The 16,036-nt window shown below is 44.1% G+C and overlaps 1 protein-coding gene across 1 annotated transcript in view; it reads right to left on the reverse strand.

Annotated features, from left to right (window-relative positions):
- The window catches only part of DOK5 (docking protein 5), a 152,446-nt gene extending 136,690 nt beyond the window's left edge, over positions 1-15,756 (reverse strand). Inside the window, exon 1 of the mRNA XM_029613116.1 lies at positions 15,388-15,756. Within this exon, the coding sequence (XP_029468976.1) occupies positions 15,388-15,453 (66 nt within the window). The 5' untranslated portion in view covers positions 15,454-15,756. The remainder of the gene's footprint in view (positions 1-15,387) is intronic.
- Positions 15,757-16,036: the final 280 nt, after the last annotated feature.

Consider the following 16,036-nt stretch of genomic DNA (forward strand, 5'->3'; position numbering starts at 1 on the left):
GATCAATTATATTATCACCTCTAAAGCAAACATCTTGTCGAAACATAGCTATGTTGGGTGTATTGGATCTATCATTTTGCTAATTTTATGTTTGATTTTATCGTAAATATGCTTTTATTGATATTGCATTTGTAATATTTTAATCACACATTTTTAAATATTTGATTCATATATTTTATTATTTATCTTTCTGTGTACCATTTTATTTAAATGCACCTGGCTATTTCTGCCTTTATCACAACCTCTCTATCAGGATATTCTAACTTACCCATTAAGACAGTATTCTTTAAAGATATCTCACTTTAAATCATGCACTCCTGAGCACACATAAAAGAGTGGGGGAAGAAGAAATGAGGATAGATGCATTAATTTTTGGAGGTACCACAAGGCAATTCAAGCAAGTGGCAGAAACATTGCCAGTACTCAGTACTGGCACGTACCACCTGAAAAAAACCCTGTAATTTTGGATTATTCTGACATTGGTCTAATGATAGGTATGACCATTTTTAAAGAACACAGTATCCTGCTCAAACTGTTCCAAATCAGTTACCAATTTTTACAGATCCTATATGTGACAAAATAGGAGTTTTAACTGTTAATGTTATTATTTGTATATCATGTAAAACTTCTCATTAAAACATTTTCTTTTCCTAATGATATTTAAGTTAGATATTTGGTAGAAGCATAAAAGTACAGTGTTCTACAGCACTAGTAGCTGGAGTCAAAAGGTTAATATCTGAGACAGGACAAACTGACATCACAGCAGCTGACATCATTCTGTTGGACAAGATTACGTGACAGGATTAACCCATGATCCAAAATGAGCTGCTGACATCACAGTTGCTGACATCGTGTCTTAAGAGGATGCAGAGTGACAGTTGATGTGTGGCAGTTTAGGATATACAGACATGTTCTGACAGCAACACATCTGAGAAATATACAGCATTTAATTCTGTATGCAAATTGACTTAAGCGTAGCAGTTAGTGTTAAGTGAAAATTGTTTTCTCTTTGCCCTTTAGGTTGTATTGAAGTTTTAATAGTTTTTTATTCACTATAAATACTTTTTAATTATAGACTATTTAGTTTATTAGCATTGTGTTTGTGGCTGATTATTGACCCAGGTAAGTAAATTGCTATAGGATCCCAGTGATTTTAATAATGGTCTGTGAATGCATTTCTGTTAAGACTGTAACCTCTGGTTTTTATGGGGTTGCAATGTCCCCACAAATCTTCAGAGAGAAACTTGCAGGCAGGACAATTACTCAGAGGCAAGCAGAAACCCAGTTGGTAGGTGGGAGGTAGCAGGGAGACAGGTACATGCACAGAACCCTCAAGTGGCCAAGGGTTTAACTCCTACTGGGTAGTAGGGATAGTGAGAAGATGTTATGTGACGCTATTATATACTATTATCATCAGTCAGTCATTTTTCAGAATGCGATGGGCCATTATCACATGCGATAATGCCCTAGCGCATGCAATAATGATCGCAACATGATGATAAAATTAAAATGAGGGAAATGGGAGTGGTTTGGGTGGAGTAAGGAAAAAACTTTTACGGTACCACTGCAAATGATAATATTTATCGCATTAGCACCGGAAATAACTACACCTTTTACAGTGGCGCTATGGGGGGTAATAATGTGCATCACATCGCAGCCATGGTGGGTGAAAACACACTACCGCGATGAGGCTGGGTGCACACGATCGCCCCCACCCCTTTCCTAGCCGTGGCTCATCATTCTGCTATATTTATAGTGGAATGATAAATCCTATGGAAAACTAATAAAAGATATTTGTATCAGAAATCTAATTAGAAAATAGATCTATTCGTTACAAAATGGCTTCCCACAGACTTCTAATGGAGGAGTTCTCAATAAATAGTACATAGGAAGAAATCTTTGCATTTTCTTAAAGGAAAATCTTTATTCTCAAGATCTAAAGTAATTTAAAAATAACATAAAACACACCAATGGCATTTAAGGGTGAATTTTAAAAGCCCTACACACAGCAAATCCAGGAGATATGTACGTGAGTGGGATGCACGTAGGCAGCACAGATTTTAAGTGGCCCACAGCCACGTGTGTAACTCTCGGTACGCACAAAAGATTTCGCAAAAAGGTGCGGGCCGGAACAGTACCATTAAGTCCGAGTTGCGCACAGGCCAGGATCTGATGACCGCGTAAGTTAATGCTGCTATAGACTGCGGGGAAGTAGTAAAATAAAAAAAAATCTAGGATAGTTAGCAGGTTTTAGGGGTCAGGGTTAGTAGGGTAAAAGGGAGGCAGGTTAGATATTGGGTTTAGGAAGTCCACTCCTTTACAGAGGGTGAACTAGGAGGAAACAGGGAAATAGGCCCTAATGCATCACCGTGCACATCTTCTAAAATCCCCCCCACTTACGTGCGCAAGATGGCATTCGCGCACGTTGATATAAAAGTCATGCACACATGCGAGCAAAGGTAGCGGATTTTATAGCATGTGCGCATAGACACGAACATTATAAAACTGGCGCGTCCGTGTGCACACGCCGGCAAACGCATGCACATATGCGCATTCGCACGACTCTTAAAATCTAACTTGGGGGGGGGGGGGGTTATGTCATTTCCCAACTTAAACAATGCAAAAAAATATATTTTGACCTAGATTTATCATTTTGCTATAAATTTTGCAAGAATAGTGTCTAAAATATAAAAAGGGGTGTGGTTTGAATCGTTTTCAAGATACCGCATTGGTATTTTACAGCAATGCATGCCGTATTTTTATCGCACCCACAATAATTTTCACATCGCAATCTGAGAAGTGCCCAGACAGGCTTTTGCCAAGTTTGGGCTGCTGCTGGAGAGAGAGTGAGAGTGAGACTTTTAATAAGGCTCTCATATAAGTAAACTATTTATACCACTGTAGGAGGGGGAAACTAGTAACTCGGGATGAGGATTTGGTGGTGGCCTAGGTTTGGGGGGCAGTTTTACATGCACAGAGGTACAAACAGCACAGTAGATATCAGTGAATTTTGATGTGATTTGGAGTGATGAAAGGTACACAAAGATGAGATTTGTACACTGTACTCCCAACCTAACTTGATAGCAACTAGCTAGAGAATGCATCAAACTAGGTCGAGTACATTGTACAAATCTCATCTGTGTATATCTTTCCTCACTCCAAATCACATCAAATCTTCACTGATGTATACTGTGTTCGTACCTCTGACCGTGCATGTAAATCTGCCCCCTAAAACCTCACCCTGAGTTACTAATTGCCCCTTCTACAGTGTTATAAAAAGTTGACTAATGTGTGCCTCCTGAGAGGCACGTTTCTCTCTCTCTTTCTCCCCTCCCTTCTCGAATTGGGATTTGCGATTTTTAGTGCAAATCCCATTTCAGGCATATCGTACAACGTAACACCAGGAAAAAAGGTATAGTTATTTCCGACGTTCAAACCCAGGATAATGTGTGATGCTATCTCACACAACGCTAAGCACCCCTCATTTTAATTTACTCCATAAGAACATAAGAAATTTCTATGCTGGATCAGACCAAGGGTCCATCAAGTCCAGCATCCTCTTTCCAACAGAGGCCAAAGCAGGCCACAAGAACCTGGCAAGTACCCAAACACTAAGAAGATCCCATGCTACCGATGCCAGTAAAAGCAGAGGCCATTTTCAAGTCAACTTGATTAATAGCAGTTAATTGACTTCTCCTCCAAGAACTTATCCAAACCTTTTTTAAACCCATCTACAATAACTGCACTAACCACATCCTCTGGCAACAAATTCCAGAACTTAATTGTGGTTGATTGAAAAATAATTTTCTCTGATTAGTCTTAAATGTGCTACCTGCTAACTTCATGGAGTGCCCCCTAGTCCTTTTATTAATCGAAAGTGTAAATAACAGATTCACATCTACCCGTTCAAGACCTCTGTCATATCCCCCCCCCCCCCCCCCCGCCATCTCTTCTCCAAGCTGAACAGCCCTAACCTCTTCAGCCTTTCCTCTTAGAGGAGCTGTTCCATCCCATTTTATCATTTTGGTTGCCCTTCTCTGTACCTTCTCCATCGCAACTATATCTTTCTGGAGATGTGGCAACCAGAATTGTACACAGTATTCAAGGTGCGGTCTCAAACGCCTCCCATTTGGGGAAAATTGTAAAATTTGCATATGGATCTTGCTATGCGTTATTTACCACAGGCGTTATGGCATTATCATGGGTGTTAGGACCCTATAGCAATTTGATAAGTGACCCTGTTTGATTGAGCTGGTTCATTTAAATGGTTTTAATATCCAAAAAATACAGAAACAACAAAAAACAAAACTGAAAAAAAGTAAACAAAATGAAAGTGGTTTTCAGACGCACTCTAATGTGTATTCATAGAAACAGCAAACCCCAGTCCTTCAACTACCCTAACCATACTAGGTCAAATCTATGGAACTACAGCTATGACATTCAGTTAAGTATTCTCCTCAAACTGGATGAATGATCTGAGAAATGCTTACCAGCAGGGGAGGTCTGGAAATACCTTTCTTTGTAGTAGAAAGCAAACACCAAGCTCTGTCCTTCACATTGTTTATATTGGCTCTTGGTGCGAATTATAGTAAGTACATTTTTTGAATTCCACATTCAAAATAAAGGCAGATATCTGCAGAAGCGCAGGAGTTCAGCTTTCATAAATGAAGATGTAGTGAAGAGGAGGAAATCGGAGTGGAATTGTAAACGGCATCAGATCAGATCAGATATACTCAAAGCTCAAGATACAATCCAGAGCACGATGACATTTCATACTAAAGGAGCACTTTAAGATGGAATGTCCCTTGTCACCAGCATTGCATTTCCCAACTTGTTATTACTGGGCAGCTGGGCTCTACCCAGAAATCACTGATAAGTAGTTTAAAAAAAAAAAAAGCAAAAAAAAGCTAATGAACAGCAATCATTAGCTCTGTGGGGTGTGGTTCAATAGCAATGACAGCCTAGCTCAGCCCAGCTTCAAGTCATGAATCAGTTTTCTTTTCTCTCTGGAATTGATAAAATGGTTCTTATCTTGCTTTTTCCCAGAATTTTCTCTGGACTACCAATCTCATCACATAAATATGAAGTCTTTTTCTTTTTTTTTATTCTGAAAATAATGCTAAAGCTAGGGCCGGAAACCCTCAGTCCCCTTAGATGGAATACTCTCTCACGGACGATCATTTCATAGTTCGGTCTCATGAAACAAGGCAAGCCGCTTTAAACTCCTTTCCACGTGTTGAATTCATCAACTTGTGTCCTTCACATTCCCTCATTCATTCCTTATCGCATATTCTAGAGTTCATTCACAGCACGACGTAATTAATTACTAAGGGGTTGTTGCAAAGACATTTTTTTCCATTATGTTTTACTGTTTATTTTTGCTTTCTTTTAATTTATTTAAAATGAACCAAAATGAAACAAACGGCCAATGAAATGAAGAAAAAAAAATGATAGGCCCAGATAGAGAGCAAACACAAAACCTCCCTGGTCTCCTCCTCCAAGCCCTCCTAACCCTCTCACCATAATTTTTTTTTATCCCTTCAAGGGGCAGAAATGATCCTGGACAGCGCCTGCCCCACAAGTGGCGCGCTCAGAAACGACGACGGCGCCAGCCTGGGCCTGGCAGGTGCCATTTCATACAGAATAAACCAACAACGGCAGCGGCTTCGGTCCGCCGGTGCCATTTTGAAGCAAAACAAACAATCAGCGGCTCCACAAAGAAAGAAAAACCATGGGAAGAGGGTTGCCCAGGAGGATAACCCAAAATTTGAAATGAATGAAAACAAACATTTATTTATTTGTTTGTTGAGTTTTATATACCGTCATTCGGTAGAGCCATCATAACGGTTTACAAAAATATACATTTTTCTTAGCAGTTGTGCAACAGTAAAAAACAATTTGAACAATATCAGAAATAAGCATATCAGGTCCAGAGAGCATTATTAGGTTGGATGAGGAGGGTATGCAGTTCTGGGTGAAGAGAATGTATTAAGAGTTATAGAACTGAGAGTTCAGTTGAGAGTTGGGATGATCAGACATCTGAGGGTCAGTGTAGAATTTGCGGAACATTAGTGTTTTTAGGTCCTTTTTGAATATTTTAGGTCATGTTGGGTTCTCAGGAATTTAACTGTGATTAATCACAAAGATCTTTCTGCCACTTTATGCTTATATTTGTGCATTGAATTTGTCCTTATAAGATTAGTTTAGAATTATGATTCATTATAAAAGCCTGGAAAATCAAACATTTCTATTTCTTAAAGTCTTCCCACTAAGGGATATAAGGGATATAAGGGGAATGCATAACTTTGCTGAGAGAGAAAGAGAGACTCTGTACTCTCTCGCCATATATATATATGTACCACTCTAGAGGGGCACTTTCAATCAGGGTGTGCATTCGGCCTTATAGAGGCTGTGTGCATATGTATGAGAATGAGAGCCTGCCTTGGGGGGGAGAGGTGTGAGAGAATATGAGCCTGCTTAGGAAGGGGTGGGGGTGTGTGCGTGAGAATGGGAGCCTGCTTAGGGAGGAGGGTGTGCGTGCATGCACGTGCGTGCGCGAGAATGGGAGCCTGCTTAGGGAGGAGGGTGTGCGTGCATGCACGTGCGTGAGAATGGGAGCCTGCTTAGGGAGGAGGGTGTGCGTGCGAGAGAATGGGAGCCTGCTTAGGGAGGGGTGTGTGCGTGCATGCGCGTGCATGGGAATGGGAGCCTGCTTAGGGAGGAGGGTGTGCGTGCATGCGCGTGCGTGAGAATGGGAGCCTGCTTAGGGAGGGGTGTGTGCGTGCAAGCGCGTGTGTGCGAGAGAATGGGAGCCTGCTTAGGGAGGAGGGTGTGCATGCATGCGCGTGCGTGAGAATGGGAGCCTGCTTAGGGAGGGGTGTGTGCGTGCAAGCGCGTGTGTGCGAGAGAATGCTTAGGGAGGGGGGTGTGTGTGTGAGAGAGAATGAGAGCCTGCCTTGGGGAGGGTGAAAAAATCCATGACAAGGTCAGGGTAATTGGAAATCAAAAGATTTCAGGTATGGGAAGAGACATCATAGATTTGAAATGGGGTAGGGGATACACTTTATTGATTTTTGACAGGGTTGTGGAGGGGCCATCATAACGAGAACTTGGCATGTGGGGGCTGCCTCAAGTGGCGGATCCGGTGGGAGCAGGGAGTCAGCTTTGACCTCCGCGCACTTTTTTCTTTTGAGTGGTCTTTTTTTGAAATTTTGCATGGCCCTTTAAATCTAACATGGGAGCCTCAGGACCTACATTAGATTACCGTTTCCTCCTGAAATATTGTTAACTTAAAAGGTGAGTTTTAAAAGCTCAGCACGCGCCCAAACTGGAAGGCACGCGCACAAGTTGGGCCGGCACGCGCAGAGCGGATTTTAAAAGCTGCCTGCAAACGTGCGTATCTCGCGCTACACGCAGAAATGAAAAGCTCCCAAAAAGGGGCGGGGCTTGGGAGTTCCTGGATCTCAATTTGAAAATTAGCGCGTGAATACTTACGCGCACCAGCACTCGACGGGGCCCCCTGCTGCATAACCGTATTTCTGCTATGGAGACCATGTTAGTAATAAAATAAAGATAAATAGATCGTTTATAACACATGTGCATGTGTTATAAAATCGCCACATCCCTGGGTGTGGGCTGGCGAACGCACGCACACGTGCGCCCACGGGCCTGTTTAAAAGTTACCGTAACTTCGATGCCGACAACTTTCTAAGTCGGCTGTGTTAAGCCATTAACTTCAGATTGCCTATTAATGAGCTGCTTCGCATGAATTTGCGAAATTTATGCATGCAAATCGCATGCAAAGCAGCTCGTTGTGATAGGGGAGGGAATCTGGGCAGGTCTATGCAAAATATCACGTGTATCGCACGATATTACCGCAATAGGGCTATATCGCGCGATATACGCTGTGTAACACGCCTTGGGAGCCCTACCTCGACTGGATGCATCTCCCAGTTAAGATTATGAGCCCTCTGGGGATAGAGAAATAGCTACAGTGCCTGAATTTCAAGGGCCCAAAAAGCAGAATATAAAGAAGAAAAAAAAAGTGGCAGTACTGCTATACAGGGCCCTCCTCCGGTGCTGAGGAGAAATAACCGCCCAGGGCCCCCCTGCCCCTGCAAATGCCCTCAATGCCAATATAAGGACAGCACTACAAATATTACCCCGGTCCCTAGAGCAGCAAGACATCTCTTATCAGGATAAGAGAACAAGCAGGGCTGCTAGAGAGCACTGCGGTAGCCCCTGTGACATAGTAAGGGCAAAGGGCCATCGAAGCCATTTTGATTACTGGCAGCCGACGGCCCTTTACCCTTACTATGTCACAGGGGCTACCACCGCCATTGGTCAACCCCAGTGACATAGTGAGGGCAAAGGGCCGTCGGCGCCATTTTGACTACTGGCAGCCGACAGCCCAAGTCCAGGAGATCGCTCCCAGACCGCTCCTGGACCCCCGCTGGACCACCAGGGACTTTTGGTAGGTCTTGGGGGGGTCAGGAGTGTGGGGGTTGTAGTAAATTAATTTTGGAGATCTTGGGGGGCGTCAGGAGGGTGGGGGATTTTGTTAGATTTTTACTTTTTTATTAAAGATTTGTCTGCGAGCCAGATGCAGCCATCAAAAGAGCCATAGGTTCCTGACCCCTGCTCTAAACCAAAAATAAAAGGCTCATTTTCCCTACATTTGTTGTCTGGACATTTTGGACCCTTACATAACACTCCCCCCCCCCCCCTTCACAACAACAATAAAAGGCAGGGGCTCGGGAGCCCCAACATAAGACCATTGCCCAAGTACAAAAGAGGACGATGATGATGGTTCTCGTTCCCAGGAGCCCAGAATCAGTCTCCTCTTTGATGCTTCCCTGCCCAGGCCGCCCTAGTTCTCTCTTCTACCACAGCTCTCTGGCACAGGACGATCTCTCTTCCTTGGGGGGGGGCAGCACTCCCAGCTCTCCTTCAGGGTAACTACAGAGGCTTTTCAGGCCAACGAGACGCCTCTCAGCTCATGGTGGCAGGGAGAGCGCGCGCGCAATCACAGCTCTGACCCTGCACATCTCCCACCTTTGGCGAGGGCTGGGTGTTTGGCTGCCATGGCACGTGCCTCCCCCGTTCTCCTGTGGGCCCACTGGGATGGGCTGGTGAAGCCGCCGTTCCCCAGTGGGCTCAAACAGAAGAGAGGACGCCGAGGGCAGGTCCCGCGCCAGGCGCACGGCCCTTTGGTGAGATCCAAGGGCAATTCAAGCAGGCGGCAGAAACGATGTCCTTACTCAGTACCCGCACAGGTCACCCGCGGGAAAGCTCTGCGTGTGAACAAAATAGGGAAGGTTAGGCCACCTTCCTCACGTGGGGGCTGATGCGATATTCGTGCGCTGAAAGCGGGCGCTGAGTGTTCAACGATGTTAAGTAGGAGGATGTGCAGAAAAGCAGGGGGGGTTTTTTCTGCTTTTCTTTACAACTTTTGAGAGCGCTCATCAAATTGGCGCCTGCTCTGGGCAGGCGTTAATTCCTGAGCGCAAAAATGTGCATCTTTAGACGCGCATTTTTTTTTTTTTTTTGCATTCGGAGTGGATAGCTAATAGCCTCGTTCACATGCATTTGCATGTGACGAGCGCTGTTAGTTTCGCCCCGCACTGGACGCGTGTTGGAGAGGCGCTAATCCCCTTATAGCATAAGGGGTTTAGGAAGCGCCTGCACAATCTGCGTCCAACTGCCGGTTATGTATCGCATCGGCCCCATGGTGAGGTACATCCACAACATTTTAACAGATTTATGTGTTTCATCCAATTAATTGGGCCTCGTCGATACTGTCTTGCGACCTGTTACTATCCCAAGGCAATTAGAAAAAAAAACAAAAACCTGAATATCCTTAAATGCCCTAACTTCTCCAAATGGTGACAGAATGAATGGATTGCAGGCAACCGAGCCTCTACCTAAAACCACATACTTTTATTACCAAAATTAGTTAAATTTCAATAAAAAATAAAAATGTTTTCCATAATATGTTCAGCATTTGAACCACAGGAAAATAATTCCCCATATAAAGGTGAATTTTAAAATCAGCGTGCAGATGTACATCTGCGTGCGTCAGCCCACACCCAGAGACACGGCCATTTTGTAACATACGCATATATTTGCATATGCATGTTATAAAATAGCCTGGCCACACGCACATGTGCACTGAATTTTAAGTGGGCACACGCCTGTGCGTGCAAATCCCACTTCTACTGATTTTAAAAGGGAAGCATGCCAACACATATGCCAGTTTTACCAGTTCAATCCCAGTTCACCCAGTTAGATAGGTTCTCCAACCCTCCCCCCCCCTCCCCGTTTGATAGTACACCCCCTAGTTATCCCAGATACTTTAAACCCCCTCCGAAATGGCTCATTATTTTAATTTTTTTACTTACATGCCATCCATAGCAGAAATAAAGTTACATGGCCAGGGCCCTTGTCACACAGCAGATCACATAAGTATTTACATGCAGATTTCTGGTTAAGATCCCAAAATGCCCCAAGTCCCACCCAGATTATGCCCATGCCCCTTTTTGAGAAGGTACAATAAGAGCTTACCTATTAATTGCCTTTCCTCAAGTCCTGACAGATCAATAACCTATGAGATTCTCCCTCCCACCAGCAGATGGGGACAGAGCGCGAAAGCTTCCTCCTCTGATGTCACTACAATAAAGTCAGTAGTTCTGCCTCCAGCAGAGGGGACAAAGCACAGACATTGCTGATCCAGCAGTGTGAGGAGTGGCCCTATGGCAACGTCCTTCCTTAAGGTCGCTTTCCCTAGGAGCCAGGGCAGGGGTGGGGAACCCCCGCGGGATGACAGCCTTCGTAGGTCTGATCTTCCCTCCCCAGGGCAATCAGTTGTTTGGGTCTCCTGATGAAATCGCCTAAACTGAAAGTTAAAAAAAAAAAAAAAAAGAGGCAGAGAAGCAGCCTGGGCCGAAGCATTGAAGCCCTCCCCAGGTATGGACAAGGGAAGGAAGTGCGCCAGGTGCAGGGCCCAGCGGGTCCCTAGCGTTGCTGGCTCTTTCTGCTGCAACTGTGGTGGCAAGAAGCAGGCCCCAAGTGAAGGAAGGAGGCGGGACTGGGCCAACTGAGCAGCGTGCGCCGGGGAGCGCGGCCTTTCCGCTGCTGGTGGAGCCGGCGGCAGGGCGGTCTGAACTGAGCATTCCCACGTTACAGTTTCTAAAATACTGCTGTAACCTTAGCTGCAGGCTACTGAAACGTATCCTCCCTGTGGCACAGCCACATGTCTGCATTTGAACATGAGATGGAGTTATGGGAGTCTCTTACTTTAGTATGTGGAGAGGAAGTACAAAATTAGCCTGCCAAAAAGAAAGCTTATTGAAAATAAAACCAAACAAGAGAGCTGATTGCAGATGACAACTGTATTTGGATAACATAGGGCCAATATTGAAAGAAATCCGTGTTAACTAAGAAAGTCGGATAAGAGCTATCCAGCTATGCCATGGAACATCCCTGTAGAAATCAGCACTGAGCCTGCTAATTAATAACTGCTCTGTGCCAGGTCTGAATATCAACACCTATCCAGCTAAATTAACTGGCTGAGTCGTGGCACCCCAATCAGCCCACTGCCTGCCCCCCAAGATATCCAGCTACCTACGGAGCCAGATGAGTACTTATCCGGCCAAGTGGCAGCTGCTGAATGCAGCCAGATATTCAACAGCTGCCACTTAATAGGATAAGTCGCTACTTATCTGCCTAAGCAGCCCTGAAAACTGGCCTCCACATGTTTCCTATGCAAGATTTCTGCCTTCCTTGTGAAGTCTTTCAGATATCACCTAAGGGAAGGTATCTGCAGAGTTTGCAAAAACTTGAATTTAATAATCTCTGCCCAACTACACTACTGATTTTCTTGTAATAAATTTCAATTTTGATTTACTTTGCAATCTATTTTCAGCAAATCAGACCTGGAGGTGAAATTATGTTAATCAGTAGCAAACTAAGGACAATTAATCCTTAAACGAATGCCGCATAAAGACAACACTAGACATATTTTCCAATAAATATCTCCTATGCGGTATTAAACAGGATATTATAGATCACTGTCGTCAGATTTTATGTATATAAAACCAAAATTCTTGCTGTGGGGCCAATGTATTTTGGCTTGCATTAATGGTCCATGTTAATAACATTCAAATGAGTTTTGTGGTAAGTTACTAGCTTTAAAGTTAGCATCTTAACACATAGATGTTATCGCAAAAATTTAACGCCTCCCTGAGGTATAGTTAAGATTTTGCATTAATGGGTCTGTGTTCGCTTTTGCACATTTTAACAAGTGTTATTTTTCTATGCGCTTATTCGTAATGAGCTGTTTTGCATAAGTTTGCATTTCATTACCTCATTTGCTTAGGGTTTTCCATTAAAGTGTGTTAATAGTGGTGTTATTGTATGCAAACTAGATTGCCCATGCTAATTGGACTTCTAAAATGCTCTTGCAAAAGTGTTAGTGCCCTTTAATACTTTTCCCTTTGTGACTGGAACAAAACGCATGGGCTGACTGAAAAAATACATTGAGATATTAAACACATCTGTCCAAGAGTACTGACATGGGGATATTTCTATTGAACTGCACAATCACCGAATGACATTGACTTGGGTATGGCCCTTTGTGCTACAGCATAGTTGATGAAGCCTATTAGGTTAGCCTACGAAGCCTACGCCAGTAGCTGGAAAACATGCCCTATTGGGGGAACAGACTGGGGCTACACCTAAACCAGCCACCTACCCCGCAGGTTGAGCCCTTGCGTTCTGGTGGCCAGCAAGTCTTAGATGGCTCCCTAGGGCAATGGCTAAAGCAAGAGTTCAACAGTACGCAGAGGTCAGGATAGGTAGCAGACAGACAGAATCGGAGACAGACCAAGGTTGGAGGAAGCGGCAGACAAGAGTGGTCAGGTCCAGGCAAGAGGTCAAGATTCGGAAGTCTGGCCAAGGGTGAATGGAGCCACTGACAGCACTGGACAAGATAGATTGGAAAGGCTGGACATTGCAGGCAGGATGAAGCAGGCTGGAGAAGACTGGACAAGACAGGCAAGGCTGGCGAGGACAAGGCTGAAAACTTGGCTTTTCCTGCAAGCATATACGTGAAGAGATCAGCATGGATGAGTGCTTGCTAGGCTAGTTTATTTTTTTGTTTTTATAATATTTTTTTGTTTTAGGATGTATTATTTTATGGTATTTTAGATTAGTTTTGTTGTTTTATCCTGCAATTTATGTCCTAACTTTATCTTTGTTTCTTATGTATATTTTATCTGTTATTTGATGTAAACTGGTGTGATGCTACCACGAACGTCGGTATATAAAAAATAAATAAGGCTGGGCGAAGACAAGGCTGGGCATGCAGGAACTCAGGACCGCTAGCAACACACACTGCAATGCAGGAGACCCATTGCTGAGATAAAGACAGGGAGTGAGAGCAGTGTTTAAATTTCTTCTGACATCATTGCTGGGTGCCGTGGGGCTTTCCTGCCACTTGCCCTTTAAGTATGGCCGAGTTGCGCGCATGCAAGCCTATGGGACCACAGAGCTAATCAAGATGGTGGCATGTGGGTGGTGACAGAGACGTATCGGAGACCAGCGCCTCCAGCGCTAGTGCGGCGTTTTCTGCCACGTCAGGGGAACCTCGCTGGAATTGGGGTAAGAGGTGTCGGTTGCGATGGGTCTCGTGACCAGCCATCGTAACAGTGGGTTTTCTTAAGTTAAGGTTCTATCAGAAATGTTATGCAAAATTTGTCTGTCATACCTATTACAAGAAACTGTAGTCATGCTTTTAAATTAGCTTTGTCTGGAAAAAGCAAAAAGTCTTGTAGATAAATCTCCAGTTGTCACCTTTTCATATAAAACCTTACTCTATTAATAATTCAGAGCACCTTTATTAATAATGTATCTACTCTTCCTGTGGGGATTTGCAAAGCATAATGAGTGTCTTCAAGGTACTCCAAAGAATATTTAGTCAAATGGTAAGGTAGAACTAGAAGGGTGATCATATTACTGTAGCAGGAGATGTCATTCATAAGTTGCAAAGATCACATGACAAGAAGGGTTTTATAGATTGTGTTCAAGAAACTACTACTCAGAGTAATAACTTTAGCTACATCAGCTATGATGATGGATAAGTGCTATAACTATTTACAGCTGCATTATGTCATATTATACATTACAGTAGTGTAATGTGTATATATACAAACATTTTATGATCGTACTTGTAAAAGCAGTTTAGGATTTAATTGGATAGGGTAAATGCAAGGGAAAAAATCTCTCAAATTAAGAATACAAAAAAGTACATTGCACACCTAAGGGGCAAATGAATCAGCATGTTTTAAAACCAATGCACATTAAACATATGTTAATGAGTGACCAATGCACTTTATTGCCGCTTTCGCTTTAACCGTTAATCTACGTTAAATGACAATAAAGACTACAACACTAAAAAAAAAAATATTAACGAAATGCACCACATGCAAATCTGTGTAAAACAGCTCATTAATATTAATAGGATTATCAAAAATTGTGCCGTTAACCCACTAGCAACCCCAGAACTTAAACTGTACCTCCCAGATGTGTAGTTAAATGTTGGCATTAGCCTCCGGTGGCAGTAATGTATCTCTCCACAAAACCCTGCATTTAACATGAACTACTGCTTTGAGTGTTTAATGCAGGTTTTTAGAAGGGAGAAAGCCTGCATTAGAATAAGCTAATAAGGCATATTACTGGCTGATTTTAATGAGATTTAGTACACCAGGCCCCAAAACGTCAACTTTGTCAAGACGCCTAACAGTCTGGATCGTCCAAAAGATCCATCAACTACATTAAGTGTAATAAATGCAACAACATAATAATATATTAAGTATATTAGGTAACATATCAATATTAGGCAGCCTAGACAGCATCATTTGCCAGCATTCGAGTAATGGCACTGAGTTTGTCCAGCTGAATTATTTTATATTTGTTCAGCCACAATGTAAGATGAAATTATGATATGCCCTGTATAAAAAAAAGAGAGACTGCTTTACAGAAGGATGTCCCCCCTGCGAAGGTCAGGGCTCCGGAGCTAGAATTTTGAAAGCCTAATCCATCAGCTGGAAAGTTACTGGCAACAAGTGAAGGGGGGGGGGGGTGACCTTACACCGAGGGCGAGCTCTCGGTTCCGCCTGCCGAGGGAGAGTTGCCGGGCTGCACCGTGCGCTCTTCCGTTTGCAAGAAAATGCATCCAGGGTTGGACTGGCGAGGCAATAATCCTCTGGTTGCCACAAGGCAAGGCTCTGCCACCCCCACGAATTCTGGCAGGAGAGACAATGCAACAGTTCCCAAAGGCAGGCGCGATCGCATCCCCGATGGCACCTGAACAGAGTAAGGAAGACTTACCCCCAGACGTCTGCTCCTGATCCGCACGTACCCCTGTTTCATTATATCATTAAAATTGGAAGCCATCCTGCTATTTTTTATTTTTTTTTATGGTTTGTTTCGTTCAGTCTTGCTTTCAAAACAAATAAAAAAAAACAACCCCGAACCAAAGGAGGTGGGGGAACCCCCCCTCCTCCTCCCCCCTCCTGAAAGTTCAAGCGTCGATCGCCACCCCCCCCCCCAGCTGCCAGGATTATTGGGCGCCCGCCCCGCCTCAGCTGAAGCCTCCGCCGGGGGGGAAGCGGCCAGCAGCGGGGGCTCTCCTTTCATCCGCTCGGGAGGGAGGAGGAAGGCTGAAGGAGCATCAGCTGACGCGCGGCTCTGTCTGCCCCTACCTCGTGGGCCGTACCACTCGGCTAAAGGAGAGGGAGCCGAGCTTGCAGCCCGTGGAGCGCGCGCGCCCCCCCCTCCTCCCGGCACGGGCACATGAAATCTCCCACTCGCTCAGGGCCCCCTCCGCAAGCTGGCGGGCATTGTTCACATTCAGATTAACCCCTAGCGCCCTGCGGGGTTACAGAACGGAACAAAAAAAAAAAAAAAAGGGGAGCATGCAGCAACCGGAATTGGCAAAGCAAGAACATATTTTGTCTGCTTTCATCCTTTTTTTTTT

The sequence above is a fragment of the Rhinatrema bivittatum genome, chromosome 8 (genome assembly GCF_901001135.1).
Source record: "Rhinatrema bivittatum chromosome 8, aRhiBiv1.1, whole genome shotgun sequence".
Lineage (NCBI taxonomy): Eukaryota > Metazoa > Chordata > Amphibia > Gymnophiona > Rhinatrematidae > Rhinatrema > Rhinatrema bivittatum.